Source organism: Plecotus auritus, assembly GCF_963455305.1.
Source record: "Plecotus auritus genome assembly, chromosome: 5".
Taxonomy (NCBI): Eukaryota; Metazoa; Chordata; class Mammalia; order Chiroptera; family Vespertilionidae; genus Plecotus; species Plecotus auritus.
The window spans coordinates 166,271,845-166,291,735 of NC_137776.1; the positions used below are offsets into that span (position 1 = coordinate 166,271,845).

General features: G+C 47.1%; 1 protein-coding gene across 5 annotated transcripts in view; it reads right to left on the bottom strand.

Annotated features, from left to right (window-relative positions):
- Positions 1 to 19,891, bottom strand: part of EPB41L4B (erythrocyte membrane protein band 4.1 like 4B) — a gene marked incomplete at its 5' end in the record, with an annotated part of 121,309 nt that overhangs the window by 83,238 nt on the left and 18,180 nt on the right. For all 5 annotated transcript variants that reach the window (XM_080671421.1, XM_080671419.1, XM_080671420.1 and 2 more), the window contains one exon: positions 2,315 to 2,419. In XM_080671421.1, the coding sequence (XP_080527547.1) occupies positions 2,315 to 2,419 (105 nt within the window). The remainder of the gene's footprint in view (positions 1 to 2,314; positions 2,420 to 19,891) is intronic.

A 19,891-nucleotide genomic window follows, 5' to 3' on the forward strand; every position in this document is an offset into this window, starting at 1 on the left:
GTCTTCTCAGGAGGAGGTAAGGCCAACTTTGAGGTTTTGTGGGGACTGGATTACATGTCTGTGATCAAGATTTAGAAGGGGAACTGTGGGGCACATAGGAGTCCATTGGGATCCTGGCAGGTGTGTCTCAGTTGGTTAGAGTGTTAGCCCGTGCACTGAAAGGTCATTGGTTCAATTCCCGGGTCAGGGCACATGCCCTGGTTGTGAGTGCAAATCCCGGTTGGGTGTGTGCAGGAGGCAACCAATTAATGTTTCTCTCTCCCTCTCTCTCTCTCTCTCTAAAAAAAGGAAAAAGTCGAAAACCATATTTGGGGGTGGAAAAGAGTCCATGAGGGGCTAATGAGGCTCCAGAAGGAGCTCGGGGGTTTGGACTTCTCTGAAACTGTGATCTATGCTGGTGCCAACAGGTGCCAACAGGCACAGCCGTGACTCTCCAGCAATGCTTGGCAACTGGGAGAAGCAGCAGAGCAAACAGATGGGCCTGAATGTCAAGGGGGGTTCCAGGGACAGTCATGGGGACAGGAGAATCAAAGGGCACAAGAGGACACAGGTGAGACCGCTGAGGCTTTGCCAAGCCTGCAAAAAGGCAAGGGCAGTGGGCGGCCGGGAGAGGGGAGAATGAGGTAGGAGGGGGTCGTCAAGGCCAAGGCCAGATGTAGAGGGCCTGGAAAGATAGAATCAAGGGAAGTGGTTCTGGAATGGGAGAACAACAGAATTCCAGATCTTGGAGTGGTGACAAGACCCAGAGTGCCTCTGGGTGAGGTTTGGTCAGATGAAGCTTCAATGAGGGGAAACAGTGTCCACAATGTTTGGAAGGATCAACGACTTGAATTCTGAGGTGGCCAGAGGCCTTGAGGGATGGGGAGAACATTGCTGAGGTCAGAGGGCAGGGAACTTAGCAGGAAGGTGGAACGAGAAGGGCTGGTCTGCCCCTCCCCGGGGCCCTGGTGAGCTGGAGTGAGAGTCTGCAGATGGGAAATGGAGAAGAATCGGGACCATTAGCTCAAAGAGATACTGTAACTAGGATAGACTGAAGTCCTGATTCCCTGTATCATCTGCACACTCAGCATCACACTAACAGTCTCAGGCAGACCCAACTTCCAGGCATCAATTTTGAACATCTTCACTTTACAACTGTCATAGGGGGCTCCCAAATGTAATAAAAGTGTCTTTCAGGTAGAAAGGCTTCACCACATATGAGGAGCTCCTGGTTTTTAGCTTAAACATCTCCTATCAGGAAACCCACCTTTTTTTCTTTTTAAAAAAATATACTTTCATTTATTTCAGAGAGGAAAGGAGAGGGAGGGAGAGCTAGAGACATCAATGAGAATCATTGATCCACTGCCTCCTGCACGCCCCCTACTGGGGATCGAGTCCACAGTCTGGGTATGTGCTCTTATAGGGAATCGAACCATGACCGCCTGTTTCATAGGTGGATGCTCAACCACTCAGCCATACAGCCTGAGCAGGGGACCCACCTTTTCATACACTACGATAGCACTGCCCCTTATCCTGTCTATCCCTTACTCTGCTTTATATTTCTTCACACTTATTACTACCTGTCATCTTATATTTGTGTTCACTGCTTTATCCGAAGTGCTCAGAATGGGGCCCATGCATGAGAGGCACTCACTAAATATTTTTAGATTGTTGAATAAGTTACCTTCAAAACCCAAAGCTAGATTTTGTTGGGAGTCATTCCTGCTTTCTAAATGAGGGATTCTGAGCAGTGTGGAGTTCGCTCACGCCAGCCTCTCCACTGTGAACACTTCTGTCTCAGGCAAAGCAAGGGAAGTCTTTGCTGACCTAACACAACCTCCTGGAGCCTGCAAGATGGTTCTTGAGCAATGCCAAGACCTGCTCCGACGGCCCCACCCCGCGCTGGCTGGGGCTCAGCCCTGTTCACAGCACCTGCTCTCCACACCCAGCAAGTCTTCACCAGAAGATGGTGGTGCAACCCCTTCTGCTGGTTAAAAATAAAAGCAGCTCCACCGAAGAACTCCCACAATGTGTCTACCTACTCAAGAAATGCGCCCATACTGCATCTCTACACTTGGAAATGCTTCCCTCATGCATCCCTGTGCGAGAGATAAATGTTCCTTCCCGCTTCCTCTCCCGGTTATTGGCCACCTCAAGGGTGGGGAGCATCGTGGATGCATCTCACTGGAGCACCATCACCACCATCCCAATGCTCGTCATGGCAACAACATCACAGTTTCACTCCTATGTTTCTCTACCACGTTCTAGCCACTGTGGATCTGTGATTAGCAATGAAAAGCTGACCTGCCCTGAAGGGAATCAAAGGAACACATACCGCAACCTGGGCAGCATCGAGGAACTGGAGGCCGAAGTAGTCTGTTTCCACGAGGTCCAGGTGGTACACGATCTGATCAAACAGGTCCTGGCCTTTGGCATGTTTCTGGAAGCCAAGTGGGTAGATGAGGAGTTAGGACATGACAGCCAGGTAACAAACAAAAAGATTTTAAAACATCACTTTTCTCTGTGTTTTGCATATATGTATGCGACACAGGATGCAAAATTTTAAAGTTTTTAATTGGCTGTAGTATGATACAAACTCATGATTAAATCTAAAAAACAAACACGCAACAACAACAACAAAAAACACCCAAAAACCCACCAAACAAGGATGTTAGGGAACCAACACCTTGAAAATTGGTAAATAAAGCGGGGGGTGGGGGAACCAAACATTGATCCTGTCTTTATTGTAGCCCCCTAGGTAATCAAGGAGTAGATTACGCATATACAAGAATTAACTCAAAATGGATCAAAGACCTAAATGTAAGAGCTGAACGTATGAAACTCTCAGGATGAAACATAATAAAACATAGGCATGATTTTCATGACCTTGAACTAGGCAATGGTTTCTTAGATATGACACCACAAACATAAGCAGGAAAATAAAAAAAATAAACTGGACATCATCAAAATGTAAACCTTGGGTGCCTCAATGGACACAAAGACATCAAGAAAGTCCAAACACCCAGAATGAGAGAGTTTGCAAATCACATGTCTGATAAGGGCTTTCTATCTAGACTACAGGACTATTGCAATTCAATAATAAAAAGGCAAACACCCCATTACAGAATGAGCCAAGGATGGAGAAAGAGAGTTCTCCACAAGCCCATGAAACGGTGCTCAATGTGACTAGGGAAATGCAAATCAAAACCATGATGAGACCCCTCACTTGGATGGCTATCATCAAAAAGAGAACAAACCTTGGAGAACCTGGAACCCTCATAACTGCTGATAGGAATGAAAAATTGTGCAGCCACCTTGGGAAACAGCCTAAAAGGTCCTCAGATGGTAAACCATGGTGTCCATTTGACTCAGCAATTCCACTCCTAGGTATACCAGTATATTCAAAAAGCATGACAACATGATGTTCACACTGAAACTTGTACAAAAATCTTCAGAGCAGTGTTATTCATAATGGCCTCAAAGTGGAAGCAACCCAAATGTCTATTAACTGATGAATGGATAAATAAAATGTGGCCTTATGCCTAAAACAGAAACAGTATTTCACCCAAAAAAGGAATGAAGTTCTGACACATGCTACAACATGGATGGACCCTGGAAATTGAAAACTGAGTAGAAGAAGCCAGTTATGAAGGACCACATAGTATGTCAAATGTCCAGAACAGGTCAATTTAGAGACAGAAATTAGAGCAGGGTTTGCTTATGGCTGCAGCGTTTGTGGGGTGGCCACTCAGGTGAGTACAGTTGTTGTTTTTTGTGGGTGGGGGGGGTGAAAAGGGCGGGGGTTAATGAAATGTTCTAAGATTGATTGTGTTAACAGATGCATAACTCTAAGAATATACTAAAAGCCACTGGATTGTACACTCCAGACAGGTGAATTGCATTGTGTGTGAATCTCAATAAAGCTTTTGTAAATAGTATATGGGCAGAGTTTTTCATTTATTTCCAACAAATAAAGGAAGAAACAAAAAAACTGCAATATCTCAAATTTGCAACTTCTACCAAATGGTAGGCACTAAGCATTGGGTACCAGCGGATACTAGCATCCCAACAGGAGACATACCTCCCGTTACATACCTCCTGGTGAAGAACACCCCAACACCAGACATAGAATCTCGCTCCCCTGGCTTCTCCCCCCACAGCACTAGATCCAACTGCCAATGGCAGGAAATACAGAGCAATGTTCTAAACTATCAACTTTCGATAAGTAGACTAGAAAGGAAGAAGAAGCTGTGATTCCAATTACATAAAAATTATGTACACGTTGTTCGTGGATCATTTGATATAAACAGGAAATCTGCAAAAACTAGAATAGCTGTGTTCCACCGTGCCAATGATTCATTAGCAGGTTTCCTTGGGCTAAAACTAGTTAGAATACAGCTTGAGCAGCAGAACATAGCAAAAAGAATTGGACTGGGCCCAGCTGGTGTGGCTTAATGGTTGAGCATCAGCTTATGAACTAGGAGGTCACAGTTTGATTCCCAGTCAGGGTACATGCTCAGGTTGCAGGCTCAATCCCCAATGTGGGGCATGAAGGAGGCAGCCGATGAATGATTTTCTCTAGCATCATTGATGTTTCTCTCTCCCTTCTTTTCTGAAATAAAAAATATATATGAATTGGGCTGGGAGGGAGCAAGAGTCCCATGCTCTAGGCCCTGATGCACCACTAAAGGTGACCTGAAACCATTCATAATTCCCCCAAATCCTTGTGGCCATCCTGGGCTTCTCCTGCAGCTGCAAACTGGAAGTGATGCCCTGAATATACAGGGCCAAACGCAACTGGCCCCATAGCCAACCTCCTCCCACCATCCCCGTATGTAATTTTAACACACACCAAGTATGAACTGAAAAAACACAGTTCTGTACATGGCAAATGAGGGAGGTCAGCCCAGGTTTCCGTCTAGGTCATTCCAAGTCTTGCTTTTCTGATGTGTTTCTAAAATGGCTCTTACTTTAGAAAGAGCTCATGGTGGAGGCTGGGAAAAGAACCTGTCTCGGGGCGGTGAGTGCCTCTGCCAAGTCATATGGGCTCCTCTCCTGATAGACCCTCAGCTGGACTTAGAGGTGGCAGACAGAGGGCTGGTGGATAGGAAATCCATTTTTATTCACTTAGAAACACTTTCCCCCACCCAGATCCCTTCACCAAGCATGTTCTTTGGTCTCTTCTGCTGGAAGAGAGAATTCCCAATGGCCCTTTCCAGCTCTCAAAAGAAGCTGGTAAAAATGATGAGGGCTGAAATAGAGGGGCCCTCAGAACAGAGTCCCAGTGGGTTAGGGGTGGGACAAAGACAGCAGGGCCAAGGCCACAGCACTTGAACCCACCACTTCTCATTCCTCCCAGTCTGCAGGGTGGCCACTCTCAACACTGAGAAGTGTTGAGAAGGCTTCAGATAATGAACTCACCTGCACTGCCAGCCAGGACATCCCACCTGGAGCAGCCCCTAGAAGCCCACAAACTGTCATCTCAGGCTTAGCCCAAACATCCCCTCCTCAACAGCTTGCCCCCCACCAGGGCAAGAGGTGCCCACCCCCCCTTATCACAAGCACACTTATCACACTGCACCGCAGTTGCCTGTGCTCCTGTTACTGACTTCAGACTGAACACTCCCTGAGGGCAGGACCAGCCGTATTCATCTGAGCACCACCTCTCCACCATCCCAAAGCAGTGTCTGGTTGGCACACAGCAGTGCTCCGTAAATGTCTGTTTGCTGCACAGATGGAAGGATGGAAGGATGGATGGATGGATGGAAGAATGGAAGGATGGAAGGATGGAAGGATGGATGGATAGATGGATGGATGGATGGATGGATGGATGGATGGATGGATGGATGGCAGAATGGAAGGATGGATGGAAGGATGGAAGGATGGATGCAAGGATGCAAGGATGGATGGATGGATGGATGCAAGGATGGAAGGAGGGAAGGATGGATGGATGGATGGATGGATGGATGGATGGATGGAAGAATGGAAAGATGGATGGATGGAAGGAAGGATGGATGGTTGGATGGAAGGAAGGATAGATGGAAGGATGGATGGAAGGAAGGATGGATGGTTGGATGGAAGGAAGGATGGATGGAAGGATGGATGGATGGATGGAAGAATGGAAGGATGGATGGATGGGTAGATGAATAAGGGATGTGTATGGGGTCTGGGGCTAAGAAACAGGCCTTCCAGATGGGCCATGCACTAACAATAGACTGATATTTCACAAGCGGCAGGCCTAAAAATGAGAATACCCTCATTAAATCTTTTCAAATGAAGTATCCCAGGAACAAGCACCTAGGAAGGGTGCTCTACTTCCAAGGCTCTTTCCCTAAATACAGTTGTGTGGCTATTGTGTGAAGTGCTGTCTAGTGGTTACAATAGGTGATCCATTATCATGACAAGGCTAGAAGCCACTCCTTGTCAGCTCATCGTCAACTAGGTCTCCCCCTCTGTGACAATCCATTCATTCAACAAATATTTACCAATTGCTCATCAAATGCCAGCCATTATTCTAGGTATTGGCGTACACAGAGGTCACAAAGTCTGGAAGGGAGTAGCTACAGGAAGTCCTCACCAAGTAACTCCTTCCGGGAAAGCAAAGGCATCCAAACCTGGGGCAGCAATGCCAGTATCTCCCTGCCTTCCAAAGCAGAATATATAATACATAAAACCTTACTAAGTTCAGATAACCATTCTGGAATCCCACGATGCTCCATCTACTTTAAGACACATAGAGCAAGCTGTCCCCGAACACAGCAGGGTAGAGAGGGCTACCCTCCCGCCTTGAATCCACGTCACCTGGTTTTTCTTCCTCCCATCTCAACCCATCAACTTTTTAAAAAATTGATTTCAGATATAAAGGGAGAGGGAGAGAGAGATAGAAACATCAATGATGAGAGAGAATCATTAATTGGTTGCCTCCTGAACACCCCCTACTAGAAATCGAGCTCACAACCCAGGCATGTGCCCTGACTGGGAACCGAACCAGTGACCTCTCGGTTCCTGGATCGATGCTCAACTGCTAGCCACACCAGGTAGGGCTCAACCCATCACTTTTCACAAGGACCAACAACCAGTAGTTTTGAGTGGGGATGTCTCTCTGTAGCAGCTCCTTCAGATCTGACAGCAGCTAAAAATAACCCAAATCATGTGTAAAATACAAGTACTGAGTTGCCAGCTAAAGACTGGGTCAGGCAGGCAGCCAGCAGGGAAAGGTATGGACACTGTGATATCTTCGCTGGACAGTCAGTCAGAGGTGCCCGGCCATGCTCCTGATAAAGAAGACTGCTGGACAGCTGATGTCTAACTGTCCCCTCAAATATCCTGACCCTCTTAGATAAGAGGCGACTGGCAATGTCTTAACTGCAATGTTACAGGTCCTAGAAGAACAAAGAAGAAACAAGCCAATCCATCCAAGCCTCATTAGACTCCATAGCATAAGACATCAGGCATCACAGGCAGGTTTGAAAGGAGGAAATAGGCTGTGGGTGAGTGTGCCAGTCGAGCTATACATCCTAGTTGTGAACCAAAACAGAAGGCAGGACATCTGGGCAGTGAAATGATTTCAGTAGCCATCTCCTGGCAGGCACACGAGGCTCTCCGTGTTCCTCCTGGCTCCACATCCATCAGATGGCATGTCCCTCTGCATCGGACTTCAGAAAGGCTCCCTCTCTTTCATGGCTCTATCACCTATCAGGCCACATCACCGGCATGGACCATAGCAACAGCCCCAATCATCTCAGTCAAACTGACTCAGGATTTATCCTATGAAGAACACTATGAGTCCCAGACTGTTGCCCCATACATCAGGTCTCCCTCCTTCTACTGTCTATCTCCTAAAACCATCTTCCCCGTTTGCTGGAATGGTCTTCACACACACAAAGTGGCGCAGGGCTCTCTGTCTCCACTGCCATTGCTACTAAGTCATCCTAAACAAATATAAACGGTTTACTCCAGGATGTCATGAACACAAATATCTGAAATGACCAGATAAAGTTACCTTGAAATTTCATCATAAGTGAGAAAAACAATACCTCTGCCCGCCCCCCACTTCCATCCCTGGTTTCACTTTCTACGGTTTCAGTTACCACAGTCAATGGCAGCCCAAAAATATTAAATGGAAAATTTCGGAGATAAATTGTAAGTTTTAAACTGTATGCTGTTCTGAGTAGCGAGATGAAATCCCCTGGGACTCGACTCATGCCTCTGTCCAGAGGACCCACACTGTACACGCTCCCCACCTCTTCGTCCTATAGTGGCCACCTTGGTTATTTGACTGTCACAGCATCGTAGTGCTTGTGGTCAAGTCACCCTTATTGTACTAATGGACCCCAAGAGTTAAGAGTAATGGTGCTGGCGATTAGGACGTGCCTAAGAGGAGACATAAAGTGCTTCCCTGAAGTGAAACAGTGGAAGTTCTCAGCTTCAGGAAAGAAAACAAAATCATATGCTGAGGTTGCTAAGATCTATGGTAAGCATGAGTCTTCTATCCATGAAATTATGAAAAAAAAAATAAGCTAGTTTTGCTGTTGCACCTTAAACTGCAAAAGTTACAGCCTCAGTGCATGGTAAGTGTTTAGTTAAGATGGAAACGGTATTAAACGTGTGGATAGAAGAACAGAGCAGGAGCTCTGTCAGCAACCTGTGGTACCAGACAGCACTGAACCTCTCACCTACACAGAGACTTCAGCAAGGGGTCCCCTGAACCAAGTGACCACATTCCCATAACTTTTATTCCACTATATTCTAATTGGCCCATTTTATTATTATGAGCTGTGGTTGTTAACCTCTTACTGTGCTTAGATTATAAATGAAACTTCATCGCAGGTATCTTTATAAAGGAAAAAACATAGTATGTCTAGGGTTCGGTACTATCTGCAGTTTCAGCGTCCACTGTGGGTCTTGGAATATATTCCCCGTGGGTAAGGGCGGGGGCGGGGGGAAGGGCTGCTGTCCCATCTCAGCCATCAGCAAGACTTGGTGACTCAAAACTGGAATGCTACGATGCCAAGAGCCTGCAGAAGTGCCCATAACCTGCTGGATGCCAGGCCAGGCTGTCCAGCTTATACACCCTGCCTTCCTATTGCAGAGCGCTTCCATGTTTATTCAGGGCCCATGACCCTATTTTGCAGAGAAGGAGACTTCGCTTCAGAAAACATATGTGACCAAGTTCCTATTGCTTGTAAGTGGCAGATCTGGAATCAGGACCCAGCCTTCCGGAGTCTTAGGACAGAGACCTTTCTACCTCATCCCTCTGCTTCTCTAGTCAACTCATCTGCCTCTTTGGCTCCACGCACACGCAACATGTCCCGCAGACAAGAAAAGTGTCTTAAGCCCAATCCAACACGCATCTCCTGAGCGCCTACTTCGTGCCCAATCTGAGCTACAGATGGGATAAAGGGCCAGGGGGATAAAAGGGCCAGGTGGTCCAACGGAAACCAAGCTCACGGGGGTGGGGGGGTGAGGGGGTGGAGGAGGGGGAGGCAATTTCCGTCTTGTTTGGAGGGTAGGAGAATTGCGGCAGAATGGAAAGTGAAGTATTTGCTCACAAATTAACACAGAAGCCAAGGCACTGTAGCGAGGGGAACATCAACAGTCTGGGCGGCTCCTGGAAATTCAATTCTGGTAAAACAGAGCACATGTTATTAATTTCCTGACTCCCCTGGCTAACAATCGCTTGGCAATCAGAGGAAGCAACAAAAACAACTGTCCTTAATTCTGATCAACAAGGAAACAAGAACCATCTTAGGAGCAAGTGACTGTCCTCGTGGTGTGTGAGGCAGGGAAAGGAGGCACCTGGTGGTCAGATCCCCCAGAGGTCTCTGTCCACCAAGGGCGAGGGGCTCTCACAGTGTGTAAGAGGTCCAGGCAGACACCTTTTAGATTTAACCACTGTACCACAGAACACAGCCACACGGCCTTCAACTAAGGAAGAGATCACTTTATAATGCAATATGTTGCATTATTGATTGATTATTGATCAGCCTCGGTTCCAGCCCAATACACCATCTCGGGGCCAAGCTATAGTTACATCTTAGCAGAGATTCAAAGCTCTCATTTGTTCCTTTAACAGCACCTCACTCACAGGGCTGCTGTGAGAATTAAATGACCCCACTGGCCACGATCCTGTAACCCTTCTTTCAATCAGCGTGGAATACCTATCATCTCCTAGGACCTCCATTTCTGTCTCCGTCTAGCTCCATCCATGCATGCCTAACACAAGGGATTCAACGGTTAGTTTAAGGGACAGTTTCCCATGTATACCCCAAGATGCTGAATGAAGTCCAGACACCTAACCCTACTTGATCCTGGCTGCCCTGAAAACTTGTTTCACTCAACACTTCAAATGTTATGCCTCCCGCTCTCAATGTGAAACATCAAAACAGTACATGTTGAATACTCTTCAATTTTCCGGTGATACTGCTATGAGGCACATTTTAATATACTACCCCTACTGACAGGGACATTAACAGACTATCTGACAATCACCCAACACGAAGGTCCGTTGGACAAATTCCTCTTGAAGTTCTAGACTGGGAGCCCCTCCCTGTCACCTTCATTATTAGGCAAAGTGAATCATGTAACCTATCACATTGCTCTCTGCCCAACTGACTCCACTCCAACCCCTCGTGAATGGGAACAGGGGGCAGGAGACTGCCTTGAAGGACCTCTTAAGGCAGGCATTTCCCACCCCGGTGGCTTCTATCTTACACTAAAAAACAGGCAAGCACGGCTGGTATGGCTCAGGGGTTGAGCATCGACCTACCAACTAGGAGGTCACAGTTCAATTCCTAGTCAGGGCATATTCCCGGGTTGTGGTCTCGGTCTCCAGTATGGGGGGTGCAGGAGGCAGCCGATCAACAATTCTCTCTTATCACTGATGTATCTATCCATCTCTCTCCCTCCCTCTCCCTTCCTCTGTGAAATCAATTAAAACATATATATATTAAAAAAACAACAACAGGTGGACGTAAAGGGTCCCAGGTGTGACAAATTGGTAGTTACCAAATAGTCACAGGGAGGTAAAGTACAGCATAGGTAATTTAGTCAATAACATTGTAATAACTATGTAGGATGCCAGGAGGGTACTGGACTTATCAGGGGGATCACTTCATAAATTATATAAATGTCTGACCACTATGCTATACACCTGAAACTAATATAAAATAATACTGCACGTCAACTGTAGTTGAAAAATAAAAACAATTTTTAAAAAAGGTCCCAGGTAGCAATGACCTAAGGTGTTAGCTTTAATGTTATTTCTTTTACATTGTGATGCTTACAGACATGGCTGCAAGGTCTCTGCACTTCTCCCTTGAATCTGGAAGAGAATGGCACGGCTTCAACCAAATAAAAGACAGCGTTAGCGATGTTTTGTGATTTCCAAGGCGAGGTGACAGTTCTCCTGGGATGCTTGCTCTGGGGGGAGAGCCAGGCAGCACGGAAAAAGTCTAACTCCCGTGGGAATGCCATGCTGAAGAAGCCACCCAGGAGCAGATGTTCCAACCAACAGTCCCAGCAGAGCCCAGCCTTCCGGTCATCACTGCCAGGCGCACGACATGTGGAGCAGCCATGCTGGGCCCTCCACACCAGCCCATCCTCCAACTGGACACTCCTGGATCAATGCCATGGGGAGCGGAAGAATCTCCAAGCGGAGCCCCACCCAAATTCTTGACCGACAGAAACCAAGAGCTATGAAAAATGGTTTGTTATTTTAAGCCACTAAGCATTGGGGAAGTTTGCTATGCAACACTAGATAACCAGAATGAAAGCCAGACACAGCATGTGTGCATGGCATATGCGTGTGTACGTGAAAGTTTTTCGTAACCTTAAATAACGTTTCTTAGGAAATCCCCACACTGTGATCCTAATTTCAGTATCACCTGCTTGAGATCAGAAAGTAGGGTAATAAGCATATGAATTCTCCAAAACAACAGAAAGGATAAACAAATCAAAACACTATTCTTCAAAGGCCACTCACTAACTGTTTCTCTAGGAGAAAGACATTAAAATCGAGGGCTGGAAAACCTGAGGCTGTGGTACTCTACATTCACCAACCACACATTAAGAACTCAATAAATTGCACTGAAAAGAGGGGAGGACACCATAATGGACTAAAAGAGACTTATGAGGCATTATTTACCAAAAGTAATGTGTGGTCTGCAGTTGGCTCCTGATTCAAGCAAACCAATCATGAAAAGGCTTATAGATGACTGGGGAAAAAGGGAACATGGATTTGGTATTAGGTGACATTAAGGAATCACTCCTCACTTTGCTCAGTATGATAATGGCATTTTCCCACACACATACATAAAAGACACCCACTTAAGTATTAACAGGTCACATGACAAGTTGTCTGTGTCTGGGAGTTTCTTTAAAATACTCCATTTTACAGACGGGTAAAACAAGGCCAGAGACAGGTCACACCCAGGAAGCCACTCAAAGCCGGGAACAGAGCACAAGCCTCTGACTCTGAGAGCAACACCATTTTCTTTCTTAGGATTATCTTCACATGACTGCATACTATGGACGTTACCTGAAAAAGCCAGCCTCGCATAGCATTTCCACTTCTGAAAGACTGAGAACCAAATATGCAACACCAAAAAACCCCCACAGAAATCTGTGCTAAAAAACTATTTGACTATAAAAAGTGCTTGGTTTGCGGAAGTATTTCTGGCTTTTTTAAATGGTGGACCAGGAAAAAAACCCACAAAACCCACCCCAAACTGGGAGAAAGGAAAAAGAAAATGAAACAAATTTGTGCCTGACTGAACAGTCACATGCAATTAAAATGATGGATGTCTTGGTGCCAGAGGTTGGGTTTGAAACAAGCTGCTGGGAGAAGGGCGGCCTGAAAATAAATTGCCAAATTACTTCTTGCAGCCAGATTTTAGATTCCCTCTCTGTGCAGTTTTGAAAGCGAATAACTCCACGTCAATAAACATGCAACAAATTCCCAGAATGCCCAGCCAAGAGACCTGAAGAGAAAGAACTCTGAGTGGACTACTGCCCACACCCACACTGCAACTATGGGTATGTGACTAAATTTGCAAAGTCAGGCCGGTCAAGACTACCTGGCACGCAGGAAGCTTTCCGAACTACCAGTCCTGGAAGGACTGGGACCCTGGTCTCTGTGGAGTCCTTTCCAGCTCTGAAAGCTGTCTGGATGTCCCAACACTCCCTGTGAGGCAGTGGCTGAAGGCATGCGCTCCAGGGGGTCCGAGCCCCACCTCTGTTACTCAGCTCAGGTGGAGCTGGGTGTCAGAAAATTTCTTACCTGGTAGGAATGTCTTGAGGATGAAATGAAATGATCGATTTGACAGGGCTTGGCCCCAGGTTTCTCCCACAGAAAATGCCTGGTGACAGAGGTGGCCTCATTCTAGGTAGCGTGCTCATTCCCAGAGGAAGACGAGCTTTATGGGGGTTAAGTGACAGGGGAGTGTTATGGGCTGAACTGTGTCCCCCCAAAAAATTCGTAAGTTGGAACCCTAAGCTCCAGTGCCTCAGGATGTGGCTGTGTTTGGAGACAGAGCCTTTGAAGAGGTAATTAAGTTAAATGAGTTAATTATGGAGGGCCATCCTCCTATTTGACTATGTCCTGATAAAGAGAAAGGTCACCCTGGCTGCTATGGCTCAAGTTGCTGGTTTGTTACCCATTCAGGGCATGTGCCGGGTTGTGGGCTTAATCCCCAGTAGGGGGCGTGCAGGAGGTGGCCCATAGATGTTTTGCTCTTGCATTAATGTTTCTCTCTCTCCCTCTCCCTTCCTCTCGCTTTATAAAAATCAATTTGAAAAAGAGAGAGAGAGAGAAGGGTCACATCAGGTTGCTCACACACAGGGAAGAGACCATGAGAAGGCACAGGGAGAGGGCAGCCATCCACGAGCCAATGAGAGAGGAGGCCTCAGAGGAAACTAACCTTGCCAGCACCTTGATCTTGGACTTCAGCCTCCCAAACTGTGAGAATTTCCATTGGTTAAGCCACCCGGGCTGCGGCATTTTGTTGTGGAAGCCCGAGCAGACTAACACAGGCAAGAACGCGGCTTCAAGTCAGGGCCAGGTGTGAATCTGGGCTCCACCACTCACAAACAACATGATCCCAACTAAGCCCATTTCCTGCCGTAACGTGGAGATAACACAGCACCCACTCCAGCAAGCGATGGTGAGGCTGAGATGAAAGAAAACATATGCGGAGGCCTCATCCAGCGTGCTCACAGCGGGCGACCAGAGCCAGGGCTGTGCCGGGACCTCTGACACGGGCTCCAGAGCCTCTGCTGGGTAGCAGGCAGCTGGTGGACACTTTGCATGGTGCTCTTCCCAGGACTGAACTGATGGGGAGACCGGGCCCCAACAGCCCAGGTGCTGCTTGGGCCACAGCACAGTCTTGGAGCCCACGTTCCTGGGGTCCCACCCATGGCTGGTATTCCTTAAGTATGGACACTGAACCCAGCTAGCAAATGTGCCTGAATGTTAGTACTTTCAGTGATCACACTAACGGCGAAGGCACAGAAGTGTAGGGCTATTTTCCTTGGCTCTGCGTGCATATAAGATTTTCAAAAAGGTTAATGAGTGGAAAAGCACATAAAACTTTTAACCTTGTCTCTGGTGAGCTTGGCAGTTAAGGTCATAAAGCTATAACTGAGGAACCACCATCCATTCATCTGAGGAGGGGTATACAAACAAAGCTGTCTTTTTATGGCTGGCCTTTGATTTTTTTTCCTCCCTCTCTCTCTCTTTCTCTCTCTCGTCAGTCTTTTTAAAAAGTCTCCTTCAATGCCAGAACCGGTTTGGCTCAGTGGATAGAGCGTCAGCCTGCGGACTGAAGGGTCCCAGGTTCGATTTCGGTCAAGGGCATGTACCTTGGTTGCGGGCACATCCCCGGTGGGAGGTGTGCAGGAGGCAACTGATCGATGTTTCTCTCTCATCGATGTTTCTAGCTCTCTATTCCTGTCCCTTCCTCTCTGTAAAAAATCAATAAAATATATTTAAAAAAAAAAAGTCTCCTTCAAGGAGGCAGAGAATGACACGTTCAGATGCAGAAAAGGAGGGTGTGATGCTCACAGCCCCTCTGCAGGCTTGGGTCTGTAAGATGGCATTATCAGGACAATTCCCCTGGTCATGTGGTATGAGTTAGTGTGAGCTGTTGAGAGAAGAATGTTGACTGTTCGCCACCCAAAAAGTTAGCCTTTCCTCACTCATTAACTAAGAAAAAATGTTTCCAATCATCTGTGCATTTTTAAAGGCGACAACTGAATACCAAGCACTAACTAGTATTGTTATGGAAACTTTCTTCAAAACAGAATGCACACATAGGAAATTCCTTATAGAACTGAACACCGAGGTACAACTAGAGTAACTTCTCCTCACCTTCAACAGTTAGGGATGGATCATAAACTAACCGCCCCCTCCCATTACCCCCAGTTCAATGGTCTTTCGCACAAGACCAGGTGCCCCAGGACTTCAAATCCATGTCAAAAGGTATTCCTACAAGACCGTCACCAGCCAGACATTAAATGCCCCAACCCGGATACCCTCTAAAAGACCTACAGAATGTCAGTCAGAGGAAAACCTGTATGGGGTTACAAGGTGTCACCCACATGCCAGGCACTTGGAGGAATTCATGCTGGAAGGTGCACAGACAGGAAACATCCCATGAGTGGAGGGGGTCACGAGGCCTGGGGGACAGTCCCCACACTGATCCAGCCACCTGCTGTTCCATGGGGATTCCGGCTGTGCGATCAGATCTTCCAATTTTTTAAAAAAAGTCTACAAATTTGAATTTTTTAATGTGAAATGTGGCTGTTTTTAAAAGCCTTTTACAGACCTCTAGTTTATTTTTTTAACTTTGCTATTTCTTATAACTTTTAACAAATTTTTAAGTATTTTCTTTTGTTAATTTTAGAGAGAGAGGAAAGGAGAGGGAGAGAAAGAAACATCTATGGGCTGCCTCCTACTCGCCCAATACTGGGGATCAAGCCCACAACCCGGGCATGTGCCCTGACCAGGAATCGAATCTTTCAGTGCATGGATGACGCGCAACCAACAGAGCCACACTTTTTAATTAAAACGTGACATCCACAGATAAAAGTGCTCAAGTCATACGTGTACGCCTCCAGGCATTACCAGAAGTTAACATATCTGTGCAACCACCACCCAGGTCAGAAATAGAACATTGCCCGCCTCCTGGAGGCCTCTGTGTTGCCTCTTCCCAATTTCTACCCTTTCCTCCCTTCCCACGGGAACCTCAGGTTTGCTTTGCCTGTTTTGAAGCTCATATAAATGGATGCACACGGCACGTAGTCTTTTAAAGCTGGTGTGGGGACAGGGGGACGGTATCCCTTCCATTCACCGACCTTGTATCTCTGAGCAAAGAAGGACTTGGAATCACAGAGGCCCTGAAGAGTAAGAGATAAGAAGGCACTAACTAGTCAAGGGTGGAGTGGGTGGTCAAAGTCCCACAGAAGGGGAGGGCCTACTCCCGGATCACAGGGACAGCAAAAGGACAGGGGACAAAGGACAGGGGTGGTGGCAGTGCCAGTATGAGGAAGCCAAAGTTCAAAATCCACAGCCACCAAACAGAGAAAGTCAGCGAGCCCAGATCATGGCCAGGGCGCTGGGACCATCCCCAGTGCCCAGAGAGTCAGCCTTCTCCCAGGACAGCAAACAGGCCGGGGTCCCGGCAGAGTTCACAAAGATGACCTGGTATGCTCCTTCCTTAAAAATATTTTTATTATGGACAATTTCAAACAAGTCCAAGCAAACAGAATAGTATAGTAAACACCTGCCACTCAGCTCTCATAATTACCAACACGCTGTATCCTCTTTCCCTCTGTTCATTCCTCCCTGGCCTTCCATTCAGTTTTTCACATGTCTTTTTCGGGGATGGTGGCAAATTTACTTCCATCGAGAAGCACAAACCTGAGCTGTTCCATTGTCACAGAGGAATACGTCTGTGCAGCCCACACCTCATGCCCTTCAGCATAGTCCCGTCTCCCCTTACAGGTCCCAATGCCAACGCCACGCCAGTCCCCGGCCCTCCCCGCTCCCCAGAAGCAGCCGTTTTTCTCATCTGACTTTTCCTCAGGTTAGTTTTGCCAGTTCTGGAACTGTACGTCAATGGAATCATCCAGAAGGCACTTTCTTTTGTGTAAGGTTTGTCTCACTCAGCATCATCCGTGTGAATACAAAAAGATGAGTTTTAAAATTTGGTTTGGGCCCAGCTGGTGTGGCTCAGTCGTTGAACATTGACCTACAAACCAGGTTACGGTTTGATTCCGGTCAGGGCACATGCCCGAGTTGTGGGCTCGATCCCTAGTAAAAGGCATGCAGGAGGCAGCCAATCAGTGATTCTCTCTCATAATTGATGCTTCTATTTCTCTCTCCCATTCCCTTCCTCTCTGGAATCAATTAACAATATATATTTTAAAATAAATAAATAAAATTGGGTTTGGGCCTAACTGTATAGTCATGTCTTCATCATCTTTCTCATGCCATCTTATGTCGACAGCTATAGTTCCAAGATCAACATTGGAGATAAAAATGACCCACACTGGGTTTCGGAGCCAGGATTTTCAAGGAATTACTCAAGTCCTGCTTTCTTCCCTTGGTTGGTCCCATGTTCCAGATACCAGTTTCTGCATCTAAAATGTGCAGTAACGACCATCCCCGAGCTCTGACTGATGAGCTGACTGTGGTCTGAGTGCCCAGGCAGACCACCTTTTCCCCCGTTAATCCTCACTTGAGGGTATTTTTCCATTGATGTTTAGAAAGAGTGGAAGGGAGGGGAAGAGACACAGAGAGAGAAACATTGTGAAAGAGACACATTGATTGGTTGCCTCCCACAGGGGCCCTAACCGGGGCCAGGAATAGAGCCTGCAACCTAGGTACGTACCGTTGGCCAGAATCGAACCCGGGACCCTTCAGTCCACAGGTCGATGCTCTATCCACTGAGCCAAACCGGCTAGGGCCAAACCACCTTTCTTTTCATCTTCTGCCCTGGCTCTTCTACCTTAAGCAAGAAAACTGGGTAAAAGCACTGAAAAGCTGTGGCGTTCTCTGCAAACGCAAAAGACATACCTTCTCGCTAAACGGCCAGTTGCTTAAGGAAAAAGGTGCATCTTTGACTCAGTCTCATACCCGCCCGCCCCTGGCTTGGTTCTATGTATACAGCAGGCCCTTGATAAATGCCTGTGCCTCTTCATCATTTGCTCATTACTGCCTTGAAAGTGTCAAGCCCACCCAGGTGTGGAAGACAACAGAGCAGGGTGGCACATAATATGAGCTTCCTTCCTTTTCCCGTCTGTAAAATGATAGCGACGGGAACACCAGCACCCACGCTCTGTGGGAGCTGAGATAGTCCACACAGCAACCACCCAGGGCCTGGCTTCTACAGATCTACAGACCTCAGCTCCTGTCATTCTGTCAGCCTCCCAGTGGGCCCTGCCAGACATGACTTGCATTCAAACCCTTACCAGCCTGCTCTCCAGGAGTCTGACCTGCGGGAGCCTCACACTGGCCCTGTCTAAAACACAACCAGGAGTGAATCCAGGATTTGTGGCACCTTAAAGCGTATACCATTTGGAGGACCTCTTAACACGTTAAGCCCCATGACAGTCATCAGTGACTGACGCCATACTTTCCGTCCGGAAGACAAAACAGGCTGGGCGCTTAACGTGTTAAAGAAAGAAAATGCTGTCCTGACCGGGCGGCTCATAGAGCGTTGTCCCGATATGCCAAGTTGCAGGTTTGATTCCCTGGTCAGGGCACATACAAGAATCAACCAATGAATCCACAGATAGGTGGAACAACAAATCAATGCTTCTCTCTCTTTCTCTTCCTCTCCCTCCCTTCCTCTCTCTTTCAAATCAATCAATAAGTAAATAAAATTAAAGAAACAACCAAACTGCTTCAAGAAGGAAGAAAATGTCAAAAACATATTACATTTGCAGAATTTACAGAATCAAGGACCCAGCGAATATGGTACTAGTTGGGCCTCCCTACTGCTGCTCCGCCTCTAGGTTGTCAATCTCACCACCCTGCCAGGCACAAAACATGGGGGTCATAACTTGGTTTCTCCATCAACGCCCCCACTCCTAAATCCCACCACTAAATCCACTGGATTCCAAGTCTTCAAACTCCACTGTATCTGCCCTTCCCATCCATGCCCAGCATCACCCTAGTTTAGACCCACAATGCAACTAAGAGCCTCTTAGCCTGACCATTCACTTTCAATTGCCCCACAGAGCCAAACTCCAAGCGGTCTTAGCTTCCCTTCCCATCTCCCCTGCTCCAGCATCCCATGAGCTGCAACCCATTTTCCAAGCACCCCCTCCCCCCTTGCTCTCAGTGAGGCTGGTCACTCTGTTCTTCCACCCAGACTGGCAATCCGCCGCCACGGAAGGTCAAAACCAACCCAATAGTCACCCCCAACTCTGAAGCCAACCCCAGTGGAAATCCACAGCTACCTCCAAGGAGCCCCCACACAACTTCATTTGTCCAGTGTTGATGGTCCCCAAGTCATCCTGCCTGGTATTATGGTTAAAGTTGTTCACTCTCCTTTTTAAGGGGGTCAGGCGATGTGCAATGCAATTTAAGAACACTTATACACCCCACCCCAAATGAGCTTCTTTTAAGCATTTTTTTTTTTACCAGGTCATATTCCTCACAAGACCTTACACATACTAGATCCGTGGTCGGCAAACTGCGGCTCGCGAGTCACATGTGGCTCTTTGGCCCCTTGCGTGTGGCTCTTTGGCCCCTTGCGTGTGGCTCTTCCACAAAATACCATGGCCTAGGCGAGTCTATTTTGAAGAAGTGGCGTTAGAAGAAGTTTAAAAAATTTGGCTCTCAAAAGAAATTTCAATCGTTGTACTGTTGATATTTCGCTCTGTTGACTAATGAGTTTGCCGACCA